The sequence below is a fragment of the Ictalurus punctatus genome, chromosome 13, assembly GCF_001660625.3.
Source record: "Ictalurus punctatus breed USDA103 chromosome 13, Coco_2.0, whole genome shotgun sequence".
Classification (NCBI taxonomy): Eukaryota; Metazoa; Chordata; class Actinopteri; order Siluriformes; family Ictaluridae; genus Ictalurus; species Ictalurus punctatus.
This window is the reverse complement of record NC_030428.2, coordinates 10,967,590-10,990,837: the sequence shown is the minus strand read 5'-3', so window position 1 is coordinate 10,990,837 and position 23,248 is coordinate 10,967,590. Positions and strand designations below refer to the sequence as shown.

The 23,248-nt window shown below is 38.8% G+C and overlaps 1 protein-coding gene across 7 annotated transcripts in view; it reads left to right on the top strand.

Annotated features, from left to right (window-relative positions):
• Positions 1-23,248, top strand: part of LOC108273473 (protein shisa-6) — a 58,348-nt gene that overhangs the window by 20,931 nt on the left and 14,169 nt on the right. For 4 of the 7 annotated variants that reach the window (XR_008397761.1, XM_053685215.1, XM_053685211.1 and 1 more), the window contains exon 5: positions 18,967-19,005. The exons of the other annotated variants lie outside the window; for them this stretch is intronic. Coding sequence is in view for 3 of the 4 variants with exons in the window: in XM_053685215.1 (XP_053541190.1) it covers positions 18,967-19,005 (39 nt within the window). In the remaining variant the exon portion in view is untranslated. The remainder of the gene's footprint in view (positions 1-18,966; positions 19,006-23,248) is intronic. 7 annotated transcript variants of the gene reach the window in all.

Below are 23,248 nucleotides of genomic sequence, written 5' to 3'. Positions count from 1 at the left end.
CCCTGATTCGGGTAACATTACATCAGAAAAGCATTTCAGAGAACAATTTGTGTTCATTTCTAGCAAATGAACTTTTACTCAAAATGTATTTATTTATTTATTTATTTATTATTTGCGCATGCACCAGGAGGTTGCTCGTGTGAGTCATGACCGGCAAGAGAGAACCAGAACTATTATCAAGCAGCTGTCTATATTGTGTTACATCAAAAGATTCATTTCTTTGGTTTTAAATGAAAGAAAAATTTAATCCTGATAGTATTCCCGTTACATGTATTCCGTTACTCCCCAAGCCTGGATATATTGCAAAGGGAAAGGCATGGAAAATGGAAAGGGATATATGCATGTGTACCACAGTGACCTTGTTTTCGCCACAAAAGCTGAGAAAAATTTGTCTCTCATTTCCAAATTTCCAAATGTTCTGTTTAATTTTGTTTCAGGCTATGTCGTCATCAACGTTAGCCAAACTGAAACTATCATCCGACGTTACTTTTACATAGAGTTACAGCAAACTACGTTGCGAGGAAGAAAGAAATTCGGCTTCAAGATGGCTGTTGCTACTGTTGTTGACTATGCAGTGTGCTTTCTACAGATAACAGCATGTTGTAGAGTGCCATAAGCGAGTACACTCAAGATGATCTAACCCCTACGTTAGCAAATATATATCAAATATTAAACCATATTATGAATTATTTCGTAAATCAATTGTAACTAATAGGTTTGTAGTTGTGAAAATGAGGAATGTAAGCCTGGTTAACATCCTTCTATGATTTGAAGCGAGTGTGTGATCATTTAAATCTGCAGTTGGCACGATGCTAAACTAGTGCACCTCGCTTAGCCCCACTAGCCTCATATCTCATTTAAAAAGCACAGCATCTGTGAAGTCCAGGCTCCCTTTTATCCCACCTCTCAGCTAGAATAATCAATCAGTGACTGACAAATTGAGCGTCAGCTTTCTTGTCAAACTCTGCGAAGATTTTTAAAATTGCTTGTTGCTGCAGTATGTTGCTGTAGGTATGTGAGAGCTGTGATATGAGAGAATATATGATTTAGTGGTTATTATCACATCAGATGTGTATAGCTCTCCTTACTTCAGCTATATTTGTGGTATAAGCAGAGATTTGTCAGTTTGCTGTGAACTCCAACTGCAACTTATATTTCCAACTTGAGTGCTTGTTTCTTGAACTATATTTACTATCATTTTAATAATACATTACTATAAGATTCCGGAGTAGTTTTTAGTGTGTAATTGAAGACGTTTACATGCACATCAAATTCTGTTTAAAGTCTACGTTCGGGTTGTAGCCATATTCCGAATACGATGTTTCCGAATTACGGTGTATTCCGAATACGCCGACAACTTGCGTACAAGTTGCCATTCCTAAATACCTAGCCTACAGCTAAGCATCTGTTAGCACCCACAATTCCTCGCAGACTGAGTATGTGCATATATCTCCTTTCAGTGGATTATCTGAATAAGGTGTTTACATACAACACATTTCCGATTAAAACAGGCATATTCCAGGGGTGGGAATCGGAATTAGAGGAATCAGAATAATGTCTAATTCCAATTAATATCGGAATATTGATGTGCATACCATTGTGTTTCTTTACTTTTCTTTTTTTTTCTTTTTTTTTACTGTAAAAAAGCAGATATGAAGCGTCAGGGTAAGATAATTTGTTTTATTTTTTATTTTTTTATACCACAGTGCTTTTGAATTCTCAAATCTTATTGGTCAGAAGGACTTGATTCATTTTCTACAACAGCAGCTCTGACAGTAGTTCTAGCTGCAAGACAAATCACAAATTTATATTAATGTGCTCACTCTACTATGTTAGCGTTTCTATAGTAACTATGTACACAGAGACTTGTATGGCAGATGCTCCACTTAATCTTAGCCTAATAACAAACTGATAAAAAATGTGTTGATATTTAACACAGAAAAATGTCTAATCATTCTCATGGCAGAGCTTTCTATATCTTTGGAAAGAGTCTCAAATGTGAGCACTTTGTAACAATCAGGGGTAAAGCTGTTCCTTTCATTTTTCCACCATGGAACAGTCTAAGGATTTTTCTGTCCTATTAACTTCAGTGGTATTGTGCAAAAGTCTTAGGCAGAAACTTAGAAATGCTTCCATTTAACTACGTCATTTTACATTTAAAAAAGTACTACAAAGAGCAGTAAGCAGAAATAAATTAAACAAAGTCAGTATTTGGTGTGACGACCCTTTGCTTTAAAGAAAAAGAAAAAAAAAAGTCTTGGGTACAATTGGTGCAGTTTTATAAGGAAATGAGCTGTAATTTTCTGAGCATCTTGAACCAGACACGGTTCTTCTGGAGACTTTGACTATCACACTCGCGTCTTATTTTTTGCAGCAAAACCCAGCAGCCTTCATTGTGTTTTTCTCTGAAAAGTGTCTCTTACGTAATACTCTGCTTTCTTTACTGACATACAAACATTTCTCTTTAACAATTCATTTTAGACTGACTCGATAATGTAGAAGTCTAAGTCTAACACAAAGTTTGCGCTAATATGATTGTATATAATATGTACAATATCCACTAATATTGGCACCCTTGGTAAATATGAACAAAGAAGGCTGTGTCTAAATGGTCTTATTGTCTCTTATTGTTTAACCTTTTGATCTTTTGTTTAAAATTTTTTGCAAAAACACTCTGCTCTCATGGATATCAAACAATCGCAAACAACACACAGGTTTATCAAAAAAAAATCTGGCAGTGTGTTGTAGTGTGTTATGTAGCTGTTTGTGAATGTAAAAAGTCTGCAAAGTTTCAAAAATCAAAGCACACGACAAACGGAGTTATTGACGCTCAAAAGAAGGAAGCGATTCTGAACAGCTGAAACGAGTCGTTAGTAATTCCAGACTTACTTCCTGTACTAACCTACGTAGGTTTGTAACAAAAACAAAACAAAAAACAAGCCTCTGGTCTTCATCTGATGCTCGCAAACAGACGGCGCTGAAACTCGTTATGGTAGTAGGCGTTTCCTTTTTGACACATGCTGATAGCGGTAGACCAATCACAACAGACTGGGACATCTGACCAGAAACAGCAGAGTATGCTCTCTGAGAGGAGGAGTTTAGAACGAATCCTTTAGAACGGATCATTGAATTTAAATTATGAGCACATTAAAGTGTTTTTGACCTTGGATGCATATAAATCTATTGTATGAGACCTCTAAAACAAAATTAGGCACGTTTCAAAACCATAATAGGTGCGCTTTAAGTCAGAGTACTTAAAGTTTTAATGGATTTTTTGATGATTTTTTAATTGATGATATGTGAAAGATCATAAATATCAGATCATAGTAAAGCAGCAAAGGCTGGTGCTTTACCACCAGGATCTTGTGATGATGAACGTATTCATATTTCCTCTCTTGATAACATTTTTTCTGGCTTTCTAAAAGTTGTTTAATGGATTTGTATAGCTTATTTTCTGTGCCTGTTGTGTGTGTCTGTGTAAATTCACATGGGTTTAGGTTTTAGTTACACTCTGTAGGTGTTCAGTCAACGCTGGGGATTTTACTGTGTACTTGGAGGCTTTGATATGAATAGAGATTTCTAATTTGTATTCTGCTGTTTGATATTGATTATGGCATGCTCGACTGTATTCCCATTTCTTATCAGTGTCGCTCACAGACCCATGCTAAAGCTGTGTAAGCGATGACCAGACCCTTTGAAAACAGCCTGAAAGGCAAGCACATAAGAAATGCATCATCTCCACAAAGCCCCAGCCGTCAGCGTCTAGCTTTTATTTTGATTGATTACATGGCACATTTTAAAAAATCGAGTGCAAAGATGTGCCACGAATGATGCGTTGTTTACCAAAAGACTGGCTACGATGCAGATATATTTCATGGATTTGTAGGTGTGCATAGTGTTATGTTTGACTCCTTCACACATTTCAGAATGATTGAAGAGTGAATACGGGTGCATCCCAAAACTCTAATTGATGCCTTTGTTCCTCAATCATACATCTTTCAGGGCATGACCAGGAAATCAATTGAAGTCACCATCTTTACGGACGTAGCAGTACTTAAAATTCACTCGGAGGAATCAAGGAACAAGGAGAAAGCACGATTCTAGATCCTCCATGGAAGTCTTTTTTTTTTTCATTCTAGTGTTTGACATAAACCTATGCAAGCCTATGAATGAAAATCTTTTAAAACAAAAAACCTCATTCAAATACATGATTCAATAACAAGAACCACAGATACAAAATGAATCATCTTGATTAGGCTAAATAAACAATGGGTACAAATAACAAGTGAAGCTTCAGTGAACAAGGACGCCTCATTTGCAGAATATGTTTGTTCTTGATTGCTCCTGTCCTTGTCTCCTTTCTTCGCTTCCTGGGAGGGAGGTGCGAAGAAGCGAGGAAGGGAAGCTAGGAAACGAAACGAGGAGGTGCAATTAAAGAAACGAGAAGCACTGTATGAATGAACAAAGCCGTCTTTTGATGGAATGATCTCCATAAATCTCACTTTGCTCTTAGTGACTCACATTCATTCAGTGTAAATGCTTGTCTCCACCAGATGAACAAATCTAAAAAAAAAAAAAAAAAAGGGGGGGACTGAAATTAAATTCCATTTGAAACGTTACCAGTCATTAAATCTTAATGAGTCAAGGTGTCTCTGAATCTCTTCAAATATTTTTTAACCCTCAGCACACAAAATTAACTCTCTCTCTCTCTCTCTCTCTCTCCCTCCCTCCCTCTCTCCAGTGTATACTCAGTTGCCCATATAGACCTGGCATCAGAATTATAGGGTTATAGGAAATGATCATCACATTATTTTCAGTCCGGGTTCATCAGTCAATACTTTCAAGCATAAAGGAGTTTCTCTACAAACCAGGGTCTAATGCAACATGCATTGATGCTTACAGCTTCCGAAGAGAAATAATGACAGGTTTTGTTCTTCTATTAAATATTAAACAGTTATGCATTGCTCATGCACTTCATGCTTGGACGACCACAGCAGTGAATAACTGGCATGCATTTAAATCAGCATCTTAAACGGCTGAGCATTTTCATTCACTATGCCAGTTCCTCTGCAAACAAAACATCAACCTCCTCCACTTCAGAACAGTGAAGCATTCAAATTAAACAAACTTTGAAATCAATAAACATAAGAAAGCTTTATATCTAACTCCAATTAACAAGTCTATCTATAGCCTTGTATCATATGTGCCATTATTTATAACTATTAATATATTCGTTATTTGTCATATTGAACACATTGCAAAGGAATACTCCAGGCTTTTCACCCTAACATCTATCTACAGTGTCTGTAGGGTATGGATAATTACCATGTGCCAGAATATTCAACACACTTCCTTGTGCTGAGAATGGAAAACATGTTTACTTGAAACTCATTCATAACGGAAGTCTAAAAACACCAGAGGAAGGGCAATAAATGTTCATGAGTAATATGTTTGGGGTTTTTTTTAAATAGAAAGTCCTCATATGCTGTTTAGTCAAATGTCAAATTTGAAATCTGTTTAATTTGTCCTTTAAGACATTACTTTTTCAGAGGGAAGAATTTGTGGTTATGTATTACAAACATAATCAACACACAGAGATCACAAAAGTTTGCGTGTGATGATACATAGATAACACAAAGTCTCAGTGAAAACTCAAGTCACCTGAATGACAAAAATGTAGTAGTGTTCCAACTGCCCTTAGACTCCCATTATAAGTGACTTTCTCAGTACAAGAAAATGTGTACTGTCTATGGGAATCAATGCTTTTTACCATGTGAACTCTTTCATACATGTTAGCATGATGGTACACGTTAATAACTATGGTACTAATGTTAATGTTGTTGACATTCTCAGTACATCATTTCACCAATTTCTACTTTTGTTCTTCCTGATGTTGGCCGATTACTAAATGTTTCTTATATTTTAACTGATTTAGAATGTCTGTGCCTTTGCGTGAATTGTTCTTCATGAGGGAGTTGTTAGTTGTTACAGTTACATTTATACAGCGCTTTTTCTAGAGACTCAAAGTGCTTTACATAGAATGGGGGGGGGGGGGGGGGTCTCCTCAACCACCATCAGTTTGTAGCATCGACCTGGATGATGCAACAGCAGCCACAGTGCACCAGGATGCCCACCACATACCAGCTATCAGTGGAGAGGAGAGAGTGATGTAGCCAATTCAGAGATGGGGATTATTAGGGGGTCATGATAGAGAAGGGAATTTCGCCAAGAGCCTATTAATTTCGCCAAGGGATTTTTAATGACCACAGGGAGTCAGGACCCTGGTTTAAGGTCTCGTCCAAAAGGCAATGCTGTTTTACAGTATAGTGTCCCTGTCACTATACTGGGGCATCAGGCACCACACAGATCACAAGGTTAGCACCCCCTGCTGGCCTCACTAACACCACTTCCAGCAGCAACCTTAGCTTTCCCCCGGAGGTCTCCCATCAAGGTACTGGCCAGGTTTAACCCTGCTTAGCCTCAGTGGGAAACCAAGCAAGAACTGCAGGGAGATATGGGGCAGTGGTGGCTTGGCAGTTAAGGCCCTGGGTTACTGATTGGAAGGTCAGGGGTTCAAGCTGCCACTGTTGGGCCCTTAACTCTCTCTGCTCCGGGGTGCTGTATCATGTCTGACCCCTACTTCCTGGCATGCTGGAGTATGTGAAGAAAAGAAATTCACTGTGCTGTGACCAATAAAGACTCATTATCATTATTATCATATGGCTCTGGCAACACAACTGTGCTGAATAGACACTTGATGCATATTTAAATTTGCAATATTAGCCAAAATTCAGTAACTACTTTATCCTGTCACGGTTGATTTTGAGACGTGTTGTTGGTAACTGAAGAATTTGCAGGAAATCCATGCAAACGCATGAATTTATTAATGATATATTAGCAACAATTGGAGTACTAAAATAAATGTGGCTTTAGACCACCTTGGAATGAGACAGGCTGGTGGAAGCATAGATGTAGCAAATCGTTATTATGTTAGGATTAGCCAATGTTGCTAGCTACTGCGATATAGCTTGTGTCTCAATCAGCTACCTACAGTAGTTCAGTAGTCATGGCACTGATCAAGAAGGCAGCCATTTTTAAGAGCTGTCTCAATCGCGAAATCCTTCCAGTGTACTGGAATGTTCGCTCCATAAAAAAAATCCCAGGGAGCATCGATACTCACTATGTTCCCTTACTGGAAATGACTACATTTTTCTGAAGCCTCTCAGCTTGAAAAAAATGTCAGACGAACTCAAACTTCGTATACAAAATAGCTTGTTATCGTTGTTGTAGCTCTCAAATGATTATTACGTTAGTGATTTTTAACTTTATTTCACGTTCTCTATACGGTTTGCGTGAGTCTAATGACTTACGTTTTTATGATTTTAAAAAATCATTTTGGCAGAAATTGAGTCATCAGTGTCCCAATGTGTAGTGAGCCAGGGTCTTCACCAGTGCCCGAACCCTTGTACACGATATACTGATTCACGACCTAGAGAACCAGGGAGCTGATTGAGACGCACCAATAGATTGACGTGGCCACCATATTGGATTGGGCCAGAAACTAAAAGGCTCGGCTGAATAAAATAAACAAAGCTAAATCTCTCTTCTCTTGTATACAAAGCAGGATTCATTCAGTTATGTCATGATTTTGCTACTAGAAAAAACACAAGTCAGTTCAGAAAACAGAGACAAAACTAACAGCAAGCATCAGCTTTGTGTGTTTGTGTTCCCCCTCCCTGCCTTTTCTATGGCTATGGATATGAGCCATCTTTGAGGTATTAGTGAATGTTCAATTTGTAAAGAGCATCCCAGACCAAATACTGCGAATTTTCAGCTTTCGTCTGCAGCTTGCTAAACCCCCCACATACTTGTCCCTCATGCGTCTTTATTTTTATGTCACAATTTCTTAAGAATTCATGATTTTTAAAGAATGTTCCCATTTGAGTCTCTAACAATGTTCCCATTGTTATCTAGTTTTATAATAAATAGCCATATTTATTTTGCCTCTCGATTCTCATAGTGAGTTGCAATGTCTTCTGACCAACATGAGTAATTTTGTATGGTTGGACCTGTAATGAGTAGAAGTAAGGGTTAAGATGATTAGCGGCTCGCAGGGTTGCTACCAGATGACACCTTGCTATTGCAGGCTTCATGTCATTCTTTTGCTTTTGTGTAGACGTGGACTACTGAATTCCTTTTAACTATGAACGTTGCAGTGTCATTAGTGAAGATAAAAGCTGTTTCCCATCTATCCAACAACACTAATTGGCCATTTGCTATGCCAGCACTGGCCTAGTTGTAATTGTGGTCAGTCATTTGTGTCGTTGGTTGCCTTGGTGCTCTTGTGGACGTTTGCATTGCAGGTATTGATTGACATGGTTCCTCTCTATTACCAGGGATGAAAAGATAATAGCATCATATTGCAATCGTAAAATGAATCAATACCAAGTGCACAAATGATGAAATTCTTCAGTTTTCTCATGTTACATTAAACATTTCAGCGAATGCCATTTGATAATAGTTACCTAGTAAACTGCATTTGATTAAGTGAACAGTAATCTGGCTACTATTATGACAGTAAATCCAATCTTATTTCTCGATAATCCATTTGAAACCTACAATGATTGTACTGGTTTTGACTGACTTTGCTTACGTCTTAATGTGGCTTGAACAAAAAAAAGTTAGGCTTTTGGTTAAGGCTTAATAGACAGACAGCACACAGCACAAGTCACCAGTGCATTTTTTAAATAGAAATACTTTCTAACTACTTATCTAAACAGTATATGATTGCTACACCAACCTATTGTGCACTTGCATACTAGCCTTTTGCCTACATGCCTATTTGTCTATTGCATACTTGCCTGCTTGCACATTTTCCAATTTTGTGTACTTTCATACCAGCATATGTACATACTTAGACTGCGTACATATTTGCGTTCTTGCCTACTACATAATTTACTTGTCTACTAGCATACTTTCTTACTGAATCATTTGCCTTACGGGATCATCAGTGCATAGCCATGCACTGGCATACTAACCTACTTGCATACTAGCCTAGTCACATACTAGCTTACCCACAAGCCTGCTTATGCAGTTGCTTACTTGCATACTAACCTATCATACTTATCATACTTGCTTCCTAGCCTACTTGCATACTACATACTTGTGCACTTACATACTAACCTATTTGCATTCTACCCTAAATGTACACTTGCATACTATCCTACTGGCATGCTTGTGTAGTAGCAAACATATTAATTTGCATACTAGCATACATTATGCACATGCATACTAGAATTATTACATACTTTTTACTAGTCTACCTATGCATTTGTATATACTCACTGAATACTAGCCCATTTATGCACATGCATACTGGCCTACTAGCATACTTACATGCTTGCTTAGTAGCACACTTGCATACCAATTTACATATGTGTTTACCTACTGGTCTACTAGTGCTAATTGCATACTATTCGTAGGTGTATGTGATTCTACTCTGTAACTTGATTTAAGAAAAAAGACCCCAAGGCTATGCTTCAGGGACCCAACTTTGAGAAGCAATGCTTTATATGATTTGTATTCTACTGTAGTTTTCTTTATTAAATCATCAAATTGAGCTTTTCATCTTTATTGAATATTTAAATAAGTGGGACAGGATTCAAAAGGATTTTTAAAAGCTAAACGGTCGATAGATTCAGCACATCATATTTTTGCATTCAGTACTACTTGAGCACTTGTATACTATCCTACTTGACCACTTGTATACTATCATATTCAAGCACTTGTATACTAGCCTGCTTGAGCACTTATATACTACCATATTCAAGCACTTGCATACTAGCCTGCTTGAGCACTTGTATACTATCCTATCCGAGCACTTGCATACTATCCTATTCGAGCACTTCTATACTAGCCTATGAGAGCACTTGTATACTATCCTATTCGAGCACTTCTATACTAGCTCTTACCTGCTAGCTGACTTGCACATGTCTCCTAATGGGCCAACATTTGTTGGGGAATTTAATTCATTTGCTTGTTTGATGAAGCAGTAATTCCATTCATGAGCTCATGCAGTTTTTAAATTATCCATAGCTAAGTTATTCCAGTGGCTCTGCACTCTTCATTTTCCTTTGCTGTCATTAACTAAATGATTTTTTTTTTTTTTAAACTTTATTATTTTCCATTTCTCTTAGGTTAGTAGTCTGGGCTTTTATTCTGTGCAATTCATCTGCAAAGGCAAACGTCTCATGACATTTTACAAATTTCCCCGACTATCTGCCTTTCTGTTGTGGTCTGGGTTTATAATTTTAAGCATGATGTTTAAGATATCGTTTCGTTTAAGAGAAGGCAAGGGAACATTGAAAAATTGCACCTATCAGTGTCGATGTCAAGATTTGACTGCCTCCCCTTTTTTTGTAGAAACATCCATCCATCTTCTATACCACTTATCCTTCCTTCAGGGTCACAGGGAACCTGGAGCCTATCCCAGTTAGCATCGGGGACAAGGTGGGGTACAACCTGGACAGGGTGCCAATCCATCACTAGGCACACTCACATACACATTCACACACTACGGACACTTTGGAAACACCAATCAGCCTACCATGCATGTCTTTGGACTGGGGGAGGAAACCGGACTACCCGGAGGAAACCCCCACAGGTGTGAGGCAAACGTGCTCACCACTAATCCACCATGCGCCCTTTGTGGAAGCAACTTCTTCCATATTAATGGGCTCTTTTCTTTGCGAACATGACTTAGCATGCTTATCCTTGTTGTGTTGTGCGTACCAGATGGTTTTGTGTATAAGCATAGACAAGCCATGTTAGACCGAGCCTCTGTTTAGTGACACGATTCTGTGTCGCTCCACCATTATGGCATCATATAATGATGAACAACATTTACAAGACCTGCAGTTCCTTCTTTATCTAATTAAAGGGTAGAGCAAGGGCACTGGAAATAGCAACAGTGAAATCTACTGCTACCACTCTAGAGTGAAAATTGTGTTACATAACACGTAAGCGTCTCTGATCTTTTTGGGTTTCAGCTTTTCGGACAATATCAACAGCCTTTTAACCAACTGAGCTCTAAGTGCTACAGTTGACAATACATTATGGTGATATTGTCAGCCTTTTCATGTTTTGTGTTCACCTCTTTTTTTTCTGAAAGAGAGTAAATCATAAAGGCTTTGGGACCATAAATCTTTGTCGTAGCTCATGGTGCTGGGAGACAAGTGGAACAATGGCACAAATCAATGATTCCAAAAGCATGTGTAAGATTGTCTTTTATCAAACCCTCCATCGTTTTCTCCTGCCACCTAACTGCAGCAGCTCTCAGTAATGAGCTTGTCGACTGGCGATGAGGTATGAGTCTCCGAATTAAAATGACTTCTCCACTTTGATCCTGGAGCCCTGTGTGCAGCGTGGAAATAAAATCTGGCATCTCACATTAAGAATCTCTATTTCTGCTTTGCGCTTGTGCCTTGCCCTCACACGGTGTGCTTTGCATTTCTGCAGTCTCGTCATTTTGCTTCTGTTCGCAAATGTATGGTGAAAGTTTCACCTACAAATCACAACGAAATGTGGATACTCACCGTAATCTCAAGAAGTCTGGAGTGTAATGATTTAAGACCAGGTGTAATACATAAAACACCTGTATTTCTTTTCCTACTCACAGTATAGTCCCTCCAGGATTTCACGATTTTGTGACAACAGAAACTAACGCAAAATCAAGCAGGCTCTGCAATATTCGGAGGAGCTTGCAGTGTTTCTGGATGACCTCAGATGTGGGCCAAGACGTGTCATGGGACGCCATCACAACGTGCTTTCAGCCAAAAACTTCTTCTATTCACGTGCGTCAAACATCAGTACAGCTAAAAAGGTCTCATTTACTAACAAACATCACTGTGAACGACCGCAATTGCAATTTCGCCAATTCAAGTAGTTTTCCGCAAAAAAAGCACAAAAAACTCCACACAATTTTCACATCACAATTTTTCACATTTTTGTTAAAAGTCCGCAGGAAAATCAAGCATTTTTGGCCGCAACAATCACAAAAAAAAAAAAAAAATCCGGGAAATCCTGTACAGACTGACATTAGAATGAAATATACAGTAACCTGTTGAAAGTAATCAGGAATGGTTTATATTAAACTGTATTTTTTAAAATACAAAAACATGGCAATAGAACATTAAATATGTCATCCAGTGCTATTACACTGAGAATTAATTTTACTTTTATTGGGGTATCACACCAAGTCTTTGGATCTTCATATTATGATTTGGTAGGATTTGAATTATTTGTCAATTATTTACTTATAAATACGTCACAAAACTTCTGTCATTGCAAATACGCTCATAATATTTTTTTCTCTCTTTCTACAAACTTAGTACTATTTGACTTTATAGTATACAGTCATGCAAAAGTAATGATTTATAATCCACTATCGGGTGACAGCCAGATGAAGATGGGCCAGATTTTGGATCTGGTTTCTCTCAAGGTTTCTTCCTCATGACATCTCACTGTCACCTCTAGTTTCTCATTAGGGATGTGTGTGTGTGTGTATATATATAAATAAATAAATATATATATATATATATATATATATATATATATATATAATCTCTATACAGATTTCTGTAAATCTGGTTTGTGACAATCACTCTAGCTAAAAATGCTCTGCAAATACAACTGAATCAATTGACCTTATAAATCAAGACTAAAGATATTAGTGAAGCCGCCAAAGTCAAACTCTGGCTTTAAGTCTTGCGATCTAGCGTGTGAAATCTTTATAGATTTTGTAGATTTTTGTTTTATGACTTCTACATTATCAAGTCAGTACAAAAACATTGTAAAAACAAAATTTCCCAACATTTTAGTTTTCCAGCACAAAATGAAATGTTCAAGAAAAACGTTTGTATGTCAGTAAAGAAAGCAGAATATTACATAAGAGACCACTTTTGAGTGGTCTGAAAATCATAATGAAGGCTGCTGGGTTTTGCTGCAAAAATAAAAATAAAAAGCAAGTGCAATAGTCAAAATCTCCAGAAAAAAACTGGCTGGTTCTGTAAGATACTTTAATCTAATTGACTATAAATGGTCTAAATGACAATGTTTTGGGGGAAAGCTTTCTCTGCTATTTGGAGAGAATGAAAAAAATCCACCTGTTGAAATTCTTTCCACAAAATACAACAAAGTTAACGGTAAGTTTAGGTAGCATGTTGTCTTTTTATATATTGTATTTAGTTAATAATGGAACATATTTTACATGTGGTGTCTGGATTTAAAACAGTAAACCTAAAGGTTCAGTGTACCAGCATTACTGCTGTTCATGGTTTTGTTTTTTTTTTTGTTTTTTTGCATATGCATTTGCACATGCATATTTATCACAAGTGATATATTTTTATATCCACTAGGCAGATCTGTCTAATGGGTCCTAAATGATTTTTTGAAACAGACACACATTCGGTTAAGTTGCTTGAGTGAAAGAGCAAGTAAACAGATTGAAGAGGACTCAAGCTGTGCTTCTGTCTAATCACAGTGAGTCACTGTTGCATTTCAGTTTCCAAAGTCTATCAGACCTTTGGCTTCCTCTGCAGTCAGGAATGAGCTTTTGTTCACACAACTCTCACTTTACTGCATATTACTTAGTTACCTGAGTGTGGGGAGGGTGACATTTAAACGCATCCTCCTCTGTCTCACATGTTACTTATTATGCTGACATGATGATGGAGCAGGCACTTAGCAGCCTATCGCTCTCAGTGGGACGTCACGCCAGTCCTACATACTTCAGTTCTCTCTCTCTCTCTCTCTCTCTCTCTCTCTCTCTCTCTCTCTCTCTCTCTCTCTCTCTCTCTCTCTCTCTCTCTCTCTTTCCAGACACTACCTGCCTCAGTCTGGCATTGCTCCTTGATTTGATTTGTTAATATGCTAATGACAGTGAGTCTCAGTACTTCAGAACAAAAGGGCTCCCATCGATCCTGCCACTGCTCAGGATGTTTAATTAATGTGAGTTATTACTGCGCCCATGTGCTTATCTCAGCAAATGTTGATTTTAGATGCTTAAAACTCTGATGGCAGAGACAAAATAAGTTTAGAAAAAAACAGACAGGCCTTTTCTTCTGAGACAGTAGGCAGCGGTCATAGACTCTGAATGCTTACACCAATCATCAGAGAAATGGATTGAAGGGGCTTTGTAGCTTAAATGGAGATGTAGCTGTTTCAGATGTTAGATAAGAGTTGTCATTAAACTTCAGTCCAACTCAGAAAGCAAATGCTGCTTTCAGCTGGTTTCTCATTTCCCACCGTCCTCAAAATACATGCAAAGCACAGTCAAACACGATTGTATGAGGATTCGGCGCAGTTTTACTCAACCTGACCTTGGAGAAAAGGAACAGCGTACTAGGGGTGTAACAGTACAGTGTATTGTATTGTATCATATCGTTTGATAATGGGTTCTCAATTTGATACATCAGCATACATCAGCATATCGAATAATACATTTACAGTAGGCTATTCGTTGTAAAAAAAAAAAAAAAAAAACGACTTGTATAGCTTGAGGTGTAATAAACATTAAAACTTAATCAAGGCCACACCACTTCCTCTGACAAAGTAGCTTAATCTTTATGTCGAACCAGAAGAAGCTTGAGGGTTTTTTTTTTTTTTTTTTTTTTTTTTAAAGCATGCTTCTCCTGAAAATGCTGTTGTTTATGAGCTAATACATGAGCTAATTGCATACATGCACATTAGAGTACTAGCATACTAGTCACCACTAATACCATTGCATAGATGATGTAGGTGGAAATATCAAGAGTCTCTCTCTCTCTCTCTCTCTCTCTCTCTCTCTCTCTCTCTCTCTCTCTCTCTCTCTCTCTCTCTATCGCTCTGTCTGCTTCAGTCTGGGTTAAAGAAAATCCTTGTGGGGATTGGGAAGTTCATAGCTGCAGATATGAAACCACTCAGTACAGTGGAGAACGCAGGATTCAAATATAATGCTTGAGCCACAGAGAGCTGTGTGACGTCAGACACAGTCCTTGAGAGTCACTAGCAGGGTTGCCAAATTGAGCTAGTTTGGAATTATGGGGTGAGGTTGAGTACTGAGTTGCGGAAAAAGGTGAAAAACTGAGAAAAAAGAAAGAAAAAAAAAATCCAATACCTTTAAGCTAATTTCATGCAGGTTTTGAGATATAGTTGGAGTGGAAAGTTTGATGAGACCTGGCAACCCTGTACACCTGTGAAAGTTTGTCCAGAGAGCTAATATTTAATTAGATATGTTTAATTTTCTTGCATTTTAATGTACAGCGTTTGTTTAGAATATACTGCTATGAGTTTGAATGGATCACGTAAACATTGTGTGATAATTATGTCATTATTAGTATTGTGCTTTTATAACGTTGAACGTTTTAACCTATTTAAAAAGGAAACCTGAGGCACATATTCAAGCTGAGCTTTTTTTGGCTATATTGAAAATGTATCATATCCAGACACCAACTTATTGTATTGTATCAAAGTATTCAATGAATTTTGTGTATAGTAAGACCCTTACAGAGTACTGCTGGATCTCAGAATGGTGATCCAAATCTAATATTGTTGTGTCCTTGGAAGGCAATGCTATTAGTGCGCATAGTGTCAGATTACTCTGACAGACTCAAATAATTTCATGAAGGACATGCCAATTAGCAAATGAGTTCATTCTGAGCGATAAATGCTCGAAACTCCAGGACCTGAACAGGATACAGCTGCTTTAATAGATTCCCAATGTGAATCTAATGTTTTCTCACCCTCCATTTCTTTGCTTTAATCCTCCAGATTATACCCAGCAATAATACCTTTCTGGCTTAACTCCATGTTAGTGATCTCATGAAAATGCACCACCTCAGCATGGATTGCTGGTATGAACGACACAGAAGCTGAGCCCTTATAAGACCATTCACTCTGGACTGCAATCTAAATGAAAATCTTTGCTAGGATTGATTGAGATCAGGGCTGGAGTGCTCTCTGGGGATGCCTGGAGCCTGGTGACATCATAGCATCCAAATCAGCCAATGAATCATCTAGATTGGATCCCCTGCTATGAGCAGTGTACATTTTTAACCTAGAGGAAAGTCTGATTTGAAGTTGACATCAGCTGACATGTTTGAATGGTAGCGCAGAAGCTCAGCTGACTTTTGCTTGGGTGTAATGCTGGAGCTGTCATACAGCTAGATTGTTGTTCTGGGATGCTATTGTGACTCTCTGATTAGCCGGCTCCTGTGCAGAAATCGTTGCCCCCGTTTCTCAGGCAGTGATGGCTATGCACTGCAAATGTTTAATTAATAGTAAGGGATCAAAGTGATGGGCTTTGGCTAGCCTGCAGTAATATCACGTTAGTGTTGCATCTTCACAACATTTCATCTTCTCTCCTGATGTCTTTCACGACTTGGTGAAGAACATCCACGTAGGCGCTTCTTGTCATTCCTTCTCTTTCTGTCTCTTTAAACTGTCTTGCGCTTTAATTAGGAGAGAGTACAGATTCCAGCCAGGCATGGACTGACATTTGAAGACCATGAACCATCTTTAGAGAGATGTAGTCATTTGGCACTTTCCCACTCAACAGCCTCCTACTCCTCATATAAAATCAGAGGTACTATAATAAAGTGATATGTGAAAAATGAGGCAGGCTTATGGGTTAATTAGGGTTTTCCTGGTGAAATCAGATATGGGCAAGTTCATGGTGCTACTTGTGAAATCTTCAGATTTGAAGAGTCTCCTAGTGAAAAGTGAAGTTAGCTATTATCTTGTCCTTTTGCTCACCCATTATTTAAGAAGACAATAAAAACCCTTTGGAAAGAGATTAATGGGGATCCCATTAATCATTTGGGAGCATGATGACATTTTTACCATATGCTACAGGTTGTTAAATATCCTGACTGACAAATGATCGGCTTTGAATATTACATTATGTCTTATTATAGTATATAATATAATAATTATATATGTCCCTTTGTAAAATGTACAAAAAAAGTGCAGAAATAGAAACCATAGCTTACCCAACCCGGACATTCAAATTGGAGCTTTCATTTAAAGCAATATTCCACTATTTTTTCCAATGACGTTGTCTGCTGCATCTGTATTGCATGGGCTATTTCCACAGACAGTTATTTTTGAATAATTTTCCTTTTACTGAGAAAAGAACTGAAACTGTTTCCTCAAAACTCACTTTTAATGGAAGTCAAAGGGCAGTTGCAGAATTCTGTCATTACACTCTAACACAATAAAGGTTTTACAATGAGAAAAGTTTTATATAAGGACTGGAGCAATACAATAAAAGTTATTTCTGTTTTTATTTAAAGTTTTGTTGTATTGATGAGCAATCTTGCCAAAACTGAGGCACTTCCTTGACTGTATGTCTATGTTTGTAATGCATAATCATGCATTCCTCCCAGGAAGAAAAAAAAAAAATCTCACAGATTTAGAGCCTAATTTAGACTAGCTTTGATTGAAACATTCATGAAAGTGCTCTACAAAAACATATTTTGCATAAATGTTTATTACATGCCCCTCTTAGACTTACATTATAAGTGTGTTTTGTGTAAATGTGTTTTCTATCTTGAAGTATTGGAACAATGGAGTATTCCTTTAATGGAAAGCTTAGATTGCTCAGATAGACCAAGCACTACAGTTATTCATTTACAGTTTTTGGACTTGTAAAATTGACAGATATTCTGGATTTTATTGCGTTTATTATGTGTGTCTGTGACGTCATAAGTCAGTCTTATAAAGTACCTTTTGAGGAAATATTTTGAGACAAGCTTCCAAGGCAGATTATATTGCCACATTACTTGACTTAACTAAATATCTGTGATGAAAACAAGTATTAGGGAAAATCAAATTAATATTCTGTGACTATACCAACCGTTTCTCTCTAGAAATGAAATCTTACATCAAGAATAATTACAAATTACTTCTCTGTTCACAACTGCTCCCTCTCTTGCTGTCGTTTTCCAAGCCATTTTTTTACAGGCCGGCTGATGCACAGGACTGTGGGATACGTAGATTAGCAACATATACATACACTCGCCGTCAGCTTTGAACACTTGCGAATTCATGTGTTTATCAGATCAGTCCATCATGTGGCAGCAGTGCAATGCATAAAATCATGCAGATCAGAATGGAGGAGAATATTATCTCAACGACTTGCTGATGGCAAATCAGAAACTGCTGATCTACTTGGATTTTGAACACACGACAGTGTTTAGAGTTTACACAAAATGGTGCGAAAAACGAAAAACAGTCAGTGAGCGACAGTTCTCCGGGCAGAAACGCCTTGTTGATGAGAGAGGAGGAGAATGGTCAGACTGGTCTGAGCTGACATGATGGCTATGGTAACTCAAATAACCACTCTTTACAACTATGATAAGCAGAAAAGCATCTTAACATGTTAGATAACGGTGAACCTTGAGGTTGATGGGCCACAACAGCAGAAATCCACGTCAGGTTCCATTCGTTTTAGCCATAACCACGACCTCGAATCTAAGGCTACAGTGGATGCAGGCTCAGCTGAAGATTGGAAAAACATCACCTGGTCTTTTTCCAATCTTCAACCGTGCAGTTTGGATGAGCCTGTGCCCACTGTAGCCTTAAACCCCTGTTCAGAATCCAGCCTAGTAGGCAGCATTTTTTTGTTTTGGATACATTAATATTACCATTAATTAGAATTTGGTATATTTCTTCGACATGTCTTCAATGCTTCCTATTTAACAGCATGATTTATTTGATGCTTTTCAATTAATTAAGCCATGGTTTGCTGACATTGTTTTATTTACTGATGAATTTTAACTAGGATCACTCAGAAAATGTAACAAATGGAGTGCCCTCTTTTGGAGACGCTGGATGTTATGTAATGCTCTCTCTACAGTGTGTGTTTGTGCTCAGTATGCTGGATGGTCACCCACTCACCGCCTCGCTCTGCTTGGTTGTGTTTTCTAGGAGAAAGGCAGTGGCCGATGCGATCTCAGAGTCACCATGGTAGGAAGGCAATTCTGTGTGGTTGAGTGTGTTTTCCCCTTTGACCCCTGACGCTAGCCTCCGTCTGTGTTTGTGGTGGTTGTGTACGTCCGTGTACTCTCACCCCTCACCTTGTAGATCTGTGCCGACGCTCGATTAGATTTGTCCTGTTTTCATTCTCTTTATTTCTTTCATTAAAAGCCCAGCACTCCCTTCTGCTTGACTCACTCCCCCATAGTGTCTCTGTTCTTTTGGACTGTTTTCTGTCTCCCTGAAGTCTCTTACACAAGCTTTGGCCACCTCAGAACGAGGAAGTGCAAACACCTGTGCAAGGATAAAGACAGTTTTATTGATGATGTTACTTCTTGTTAATAAAAGAAGACATCAGATAAATCTGTGCTTATCCTTGTTAACAACTCAACGCTACTCGACGTCGAGAGAAGACCTCGACTCTGGGATCCACAGGAAACCTGGTATGTGTAACAGTGATTTACAACAAGAAGAGAAATCTTGCAATTGATGTAAATGTTGACGTTTCATAATGTCATTACGGGTGTTATGTAACACATTTAGGCTGAGTGAAATGAAATAAAAACAAGAAAACACGGTGTGCCGTGAGCTTTTCCTCTATAATGTGCCTTCCCAGTCAGGAAATCCACCCATGCGTTTGTATGGGGTCAGTCTTCTTCATATAACTGCAGGTCTGTGATATTGCTAAATGAGGCAGGGAAGTGTTGCTCACTGTGACCTCTGGAGATGGGTTATATAGTCACTTGAAAAGGCTGTCAGTATGCATTTGTCAGTGTGGGACCAAGCACTTCACAAGAAAGACCAGGCTATTATTTACACATCAAGCTTTTTCACATCTACTGCCTCTTGCCTCAGGTATACCATGATTGCCAGAGTATTAGTGAATGCAATCGCAAATGGCTAGGAAATATTTCAGTGGCTTATTATTGCAAATTTTTCACCTGCTTCATCAACAACCTAGCCCTTCATGATACTGGAGGAATGCCTTAACTCTGTTTTTTTTTTTTTAAATCCCTTTTTGGCTGAAGTTTTGCCAATTCCCACCCACTAGATAGCTCTTCCCTATCACAAATCAGCTTCTGAGACACTTGAAGCCAACCACCAAATTACTTCTCATGTTATGTGACATAGAATGAGAAGTAAGCGGAACAGCTGAACACTCGGAGGAAAGCGTTAACATTCATAAATCAAAATTTTAGTCTAGTTTTGTCTTTCCCAAGAAACACCAGAAGTATTTTCAGTTTATTAGTCTATCTGAAAACCAAAAAAAAAGCTGTAAAGCCTTGACAGTTTGTAACAATTTGTGATTCTGGTCATCTGCCAACTCCCACGCACCAGCCAGCTACAGCTACATGCTACAGCTATCAACCACCTGCTTCATTCAAGACACGTGAAGATAACCAGCTGTATCTTTTTTAACTGCTGCTATTGCATCACTCGGCAGAGTAACACACTCAGAGGAAAGCGCTATTGCCCTCTTCCGCATATTTACTGGAGCTTACAGGAGCCTACGATGAGCTAGAATTAATGTGATGCACAGGGGAGCGAGACTATGCTCCTCCCAGCCAGAGATCACAGACGATTTTGCTGGGGGGGAAGGGGAGAGCACGGTGGCTTAGTGGTTAGCATGTTTGCCTCGCACCTCCAGGGTTGGAGGTTTGAATCCTGCCTCCGCCCTGTGTGTGCGGAGCTTGCTTGTTTTCCCCATGCTTCAGGGGTTTCCTCCGGGTATTCTGGTTTCCTCATCAAGTCCAAAAACATTTCTTGTAGGCTGATTGACATCTCTAAATTGTCCACAGTGTGTGAATGGGTGTGTGATTCTGCCCTGCAATGGGTTGGCACCCCGTCCAGGGTGTCCCCTGCCTTGTGCTCCAAGTCCCCTGGGATAGGCTCCAGGCTCCCCCATGACCCTGCATAGGACAAGCGGTATGGAAAATGGATGGATGGATGGAATTCCTGTGGCATTGTTGCAATTCAAATCAATACAGATATGGTTAAAGAAACACAAGAACAATATCTTGCCATGACAATCTCCGGATCTGAACCCTGCTAAAAACAAAAATGCTAGAGGGTTCTGTATATATATATATATGTATATATGTAGGCCATCCTTTGTCCCCTCTTCCATATACATGAGCCCAGAACTGTCCATCCAGATTAATGCCCTCCTCCCACCCAGACAGAAGAGCTAAATATGCTTCCTTGGATCCTGAGCCACGGATTGCTGTCTCATCATCAGTATTCAAACTCCCAACCTCCTGATGATAGGGTGAACTTTTTTTTTGGTTGCACCACTCAGGAACCCTCCTTTTTTCTGATTCCTGATGATCCCTGGAAAACCATTGAGTTTTACTCCAAATCTGCATGCCGGACCATTATGGCATTTAACATTTTGCAAGTAAATGTTAATTCTCTTTGTCAGACGCTAAATGCCAACTCCCATCGGTTTGCCTGGCTCTTCCGTCCATCAGAGCAGCAGGAGAAGGGCAAGCCCACTGCATTTGCCCTGTCAACATGCCCACTGGGGCCAGAGCCCGCACCTCACCTGGCCCTGCCCTGGATATCACACGGCGTTGGTAATTAAAAGGCTTTTTTTTGCATGGTGGAAAGGGAGAAAAAAAATGAAAAAGGTTAAGTTTGTAAAAGGATGTATGAAGACTTCTAGGTCTGGTCTCTCCTGCTCATGGCGCACTGATATCCATACCACCAAACCTCAATATCCTGAGCACCAGCCACTTTTTAAAACTCATGTTTCATTAAAGGTCAACCAGCTATTTTATTCATGGTCTTTTTAAACCATGCAGAGGACCTTAGTCTTTACATTCAGTGGAAGAAAAAAAAATGTCATCTTTAATCAGACACAGTGTAGGAAAGGAACGATTTCTAATTTCAGACGGTTGGCATGTTGTGGTTATTAAGGAGGCAATTTGTGTGTTGCAGTTGCTTCTAAACAACACTGGCCTGGCCTGAGGGTGATCTGGGGAGAGAAGAGGGGGGCACTTTGCAACACTGGAGGCTACACAGCTGTTCATGCAAATGTTCTTTTATGACCTTGTTTATTTACTTCCTCTTAAATTCTGTGGATTATTTTTCTTCTTCTTTGAATCAGGTCATCCCTTTTAGGCTTAATATTCAGACAAGAAAAGAATCACAGGGTTCAGTTCAGGTTTTTGTTTCAACTACTAAGGTTTCATATAAAAGGCGTCTTTGTTGATGAGTTTTCAGGCCATTGCTAATGCAAATTCTAGACATGTCTTCATATATGTTTTTGAGTGTATTGTTTATTTTAATTAGATTCAATTTGGGTCTATGCAAAAATATTGGACGAAAAGCCTCTCAGCATTTGTTGTAAACAAATCCTTGGACAGAAATGGTGACAGAAAGGATAAAAGAAGTATAAAGCAAGGAACTTTCATAACATGAACATAAATTTGCTTTGCGAAAGAGTCCTGTACACCACTATTTTCGCAGTAATACAGCCTACATATACAACATTTGTCACTCTTTGTGATACCGATAGAGATTTTCCTCATGTGAATATGCAACAGAAATGTCAGAATACTGAATCACTGGTGTACCATCTGGATATTATTATGCGGACTGGCAGGAGTGTTGTTGTCAGGATGTATTAGGTGTGAAGCAGGAATGCGTGCGATGTGAAGATTCATTCGCCCGTAGGCGCTGGGATCAGTGATTGCTGCTCCCTATACTGTTTTTGTTTTGAAAGGCCAAACCCATCAACAACGTAGGCTGTACATGATTCACAACAAAGTAGACCTTGTGGCGAAACAAGGGAGCGATAATGCTGCGGGTTCAGCACGGCTTCTGCGACTCAACCATCCTGCATTCAACATCTCTCGGAATCTTTGCACTCAAGGCGGTGGGTCAAAACTTTCCCGGATTCAGCACGGGTGAATCTTTCTCCCCTAATGACACCTAAAGTTTACTTCTCCTTTCTCCAAGGAGCCTGAATGAAACAAGCTGAAACTTTACCGCCCGCCTACTTACCCGAATAGCCTTAAAGGCAAAATGGGAAGCATCTCCATAACAAAAGACAACAGTGTGCCCCTGTGCCTCCAATTAATTTTCACATTCTCAAGCTTGCCAGGTGCAGGAAAAGAAAAAGAATTGTAAAAGGCAGTGGAGTGGTTCTGGAGTGGTTTAAGTTATTATTAATAACTTTCCGCCCTCTTCGCCGACTGTCTCCTGTTGCCTGGAATTTTTTATTTTTTTG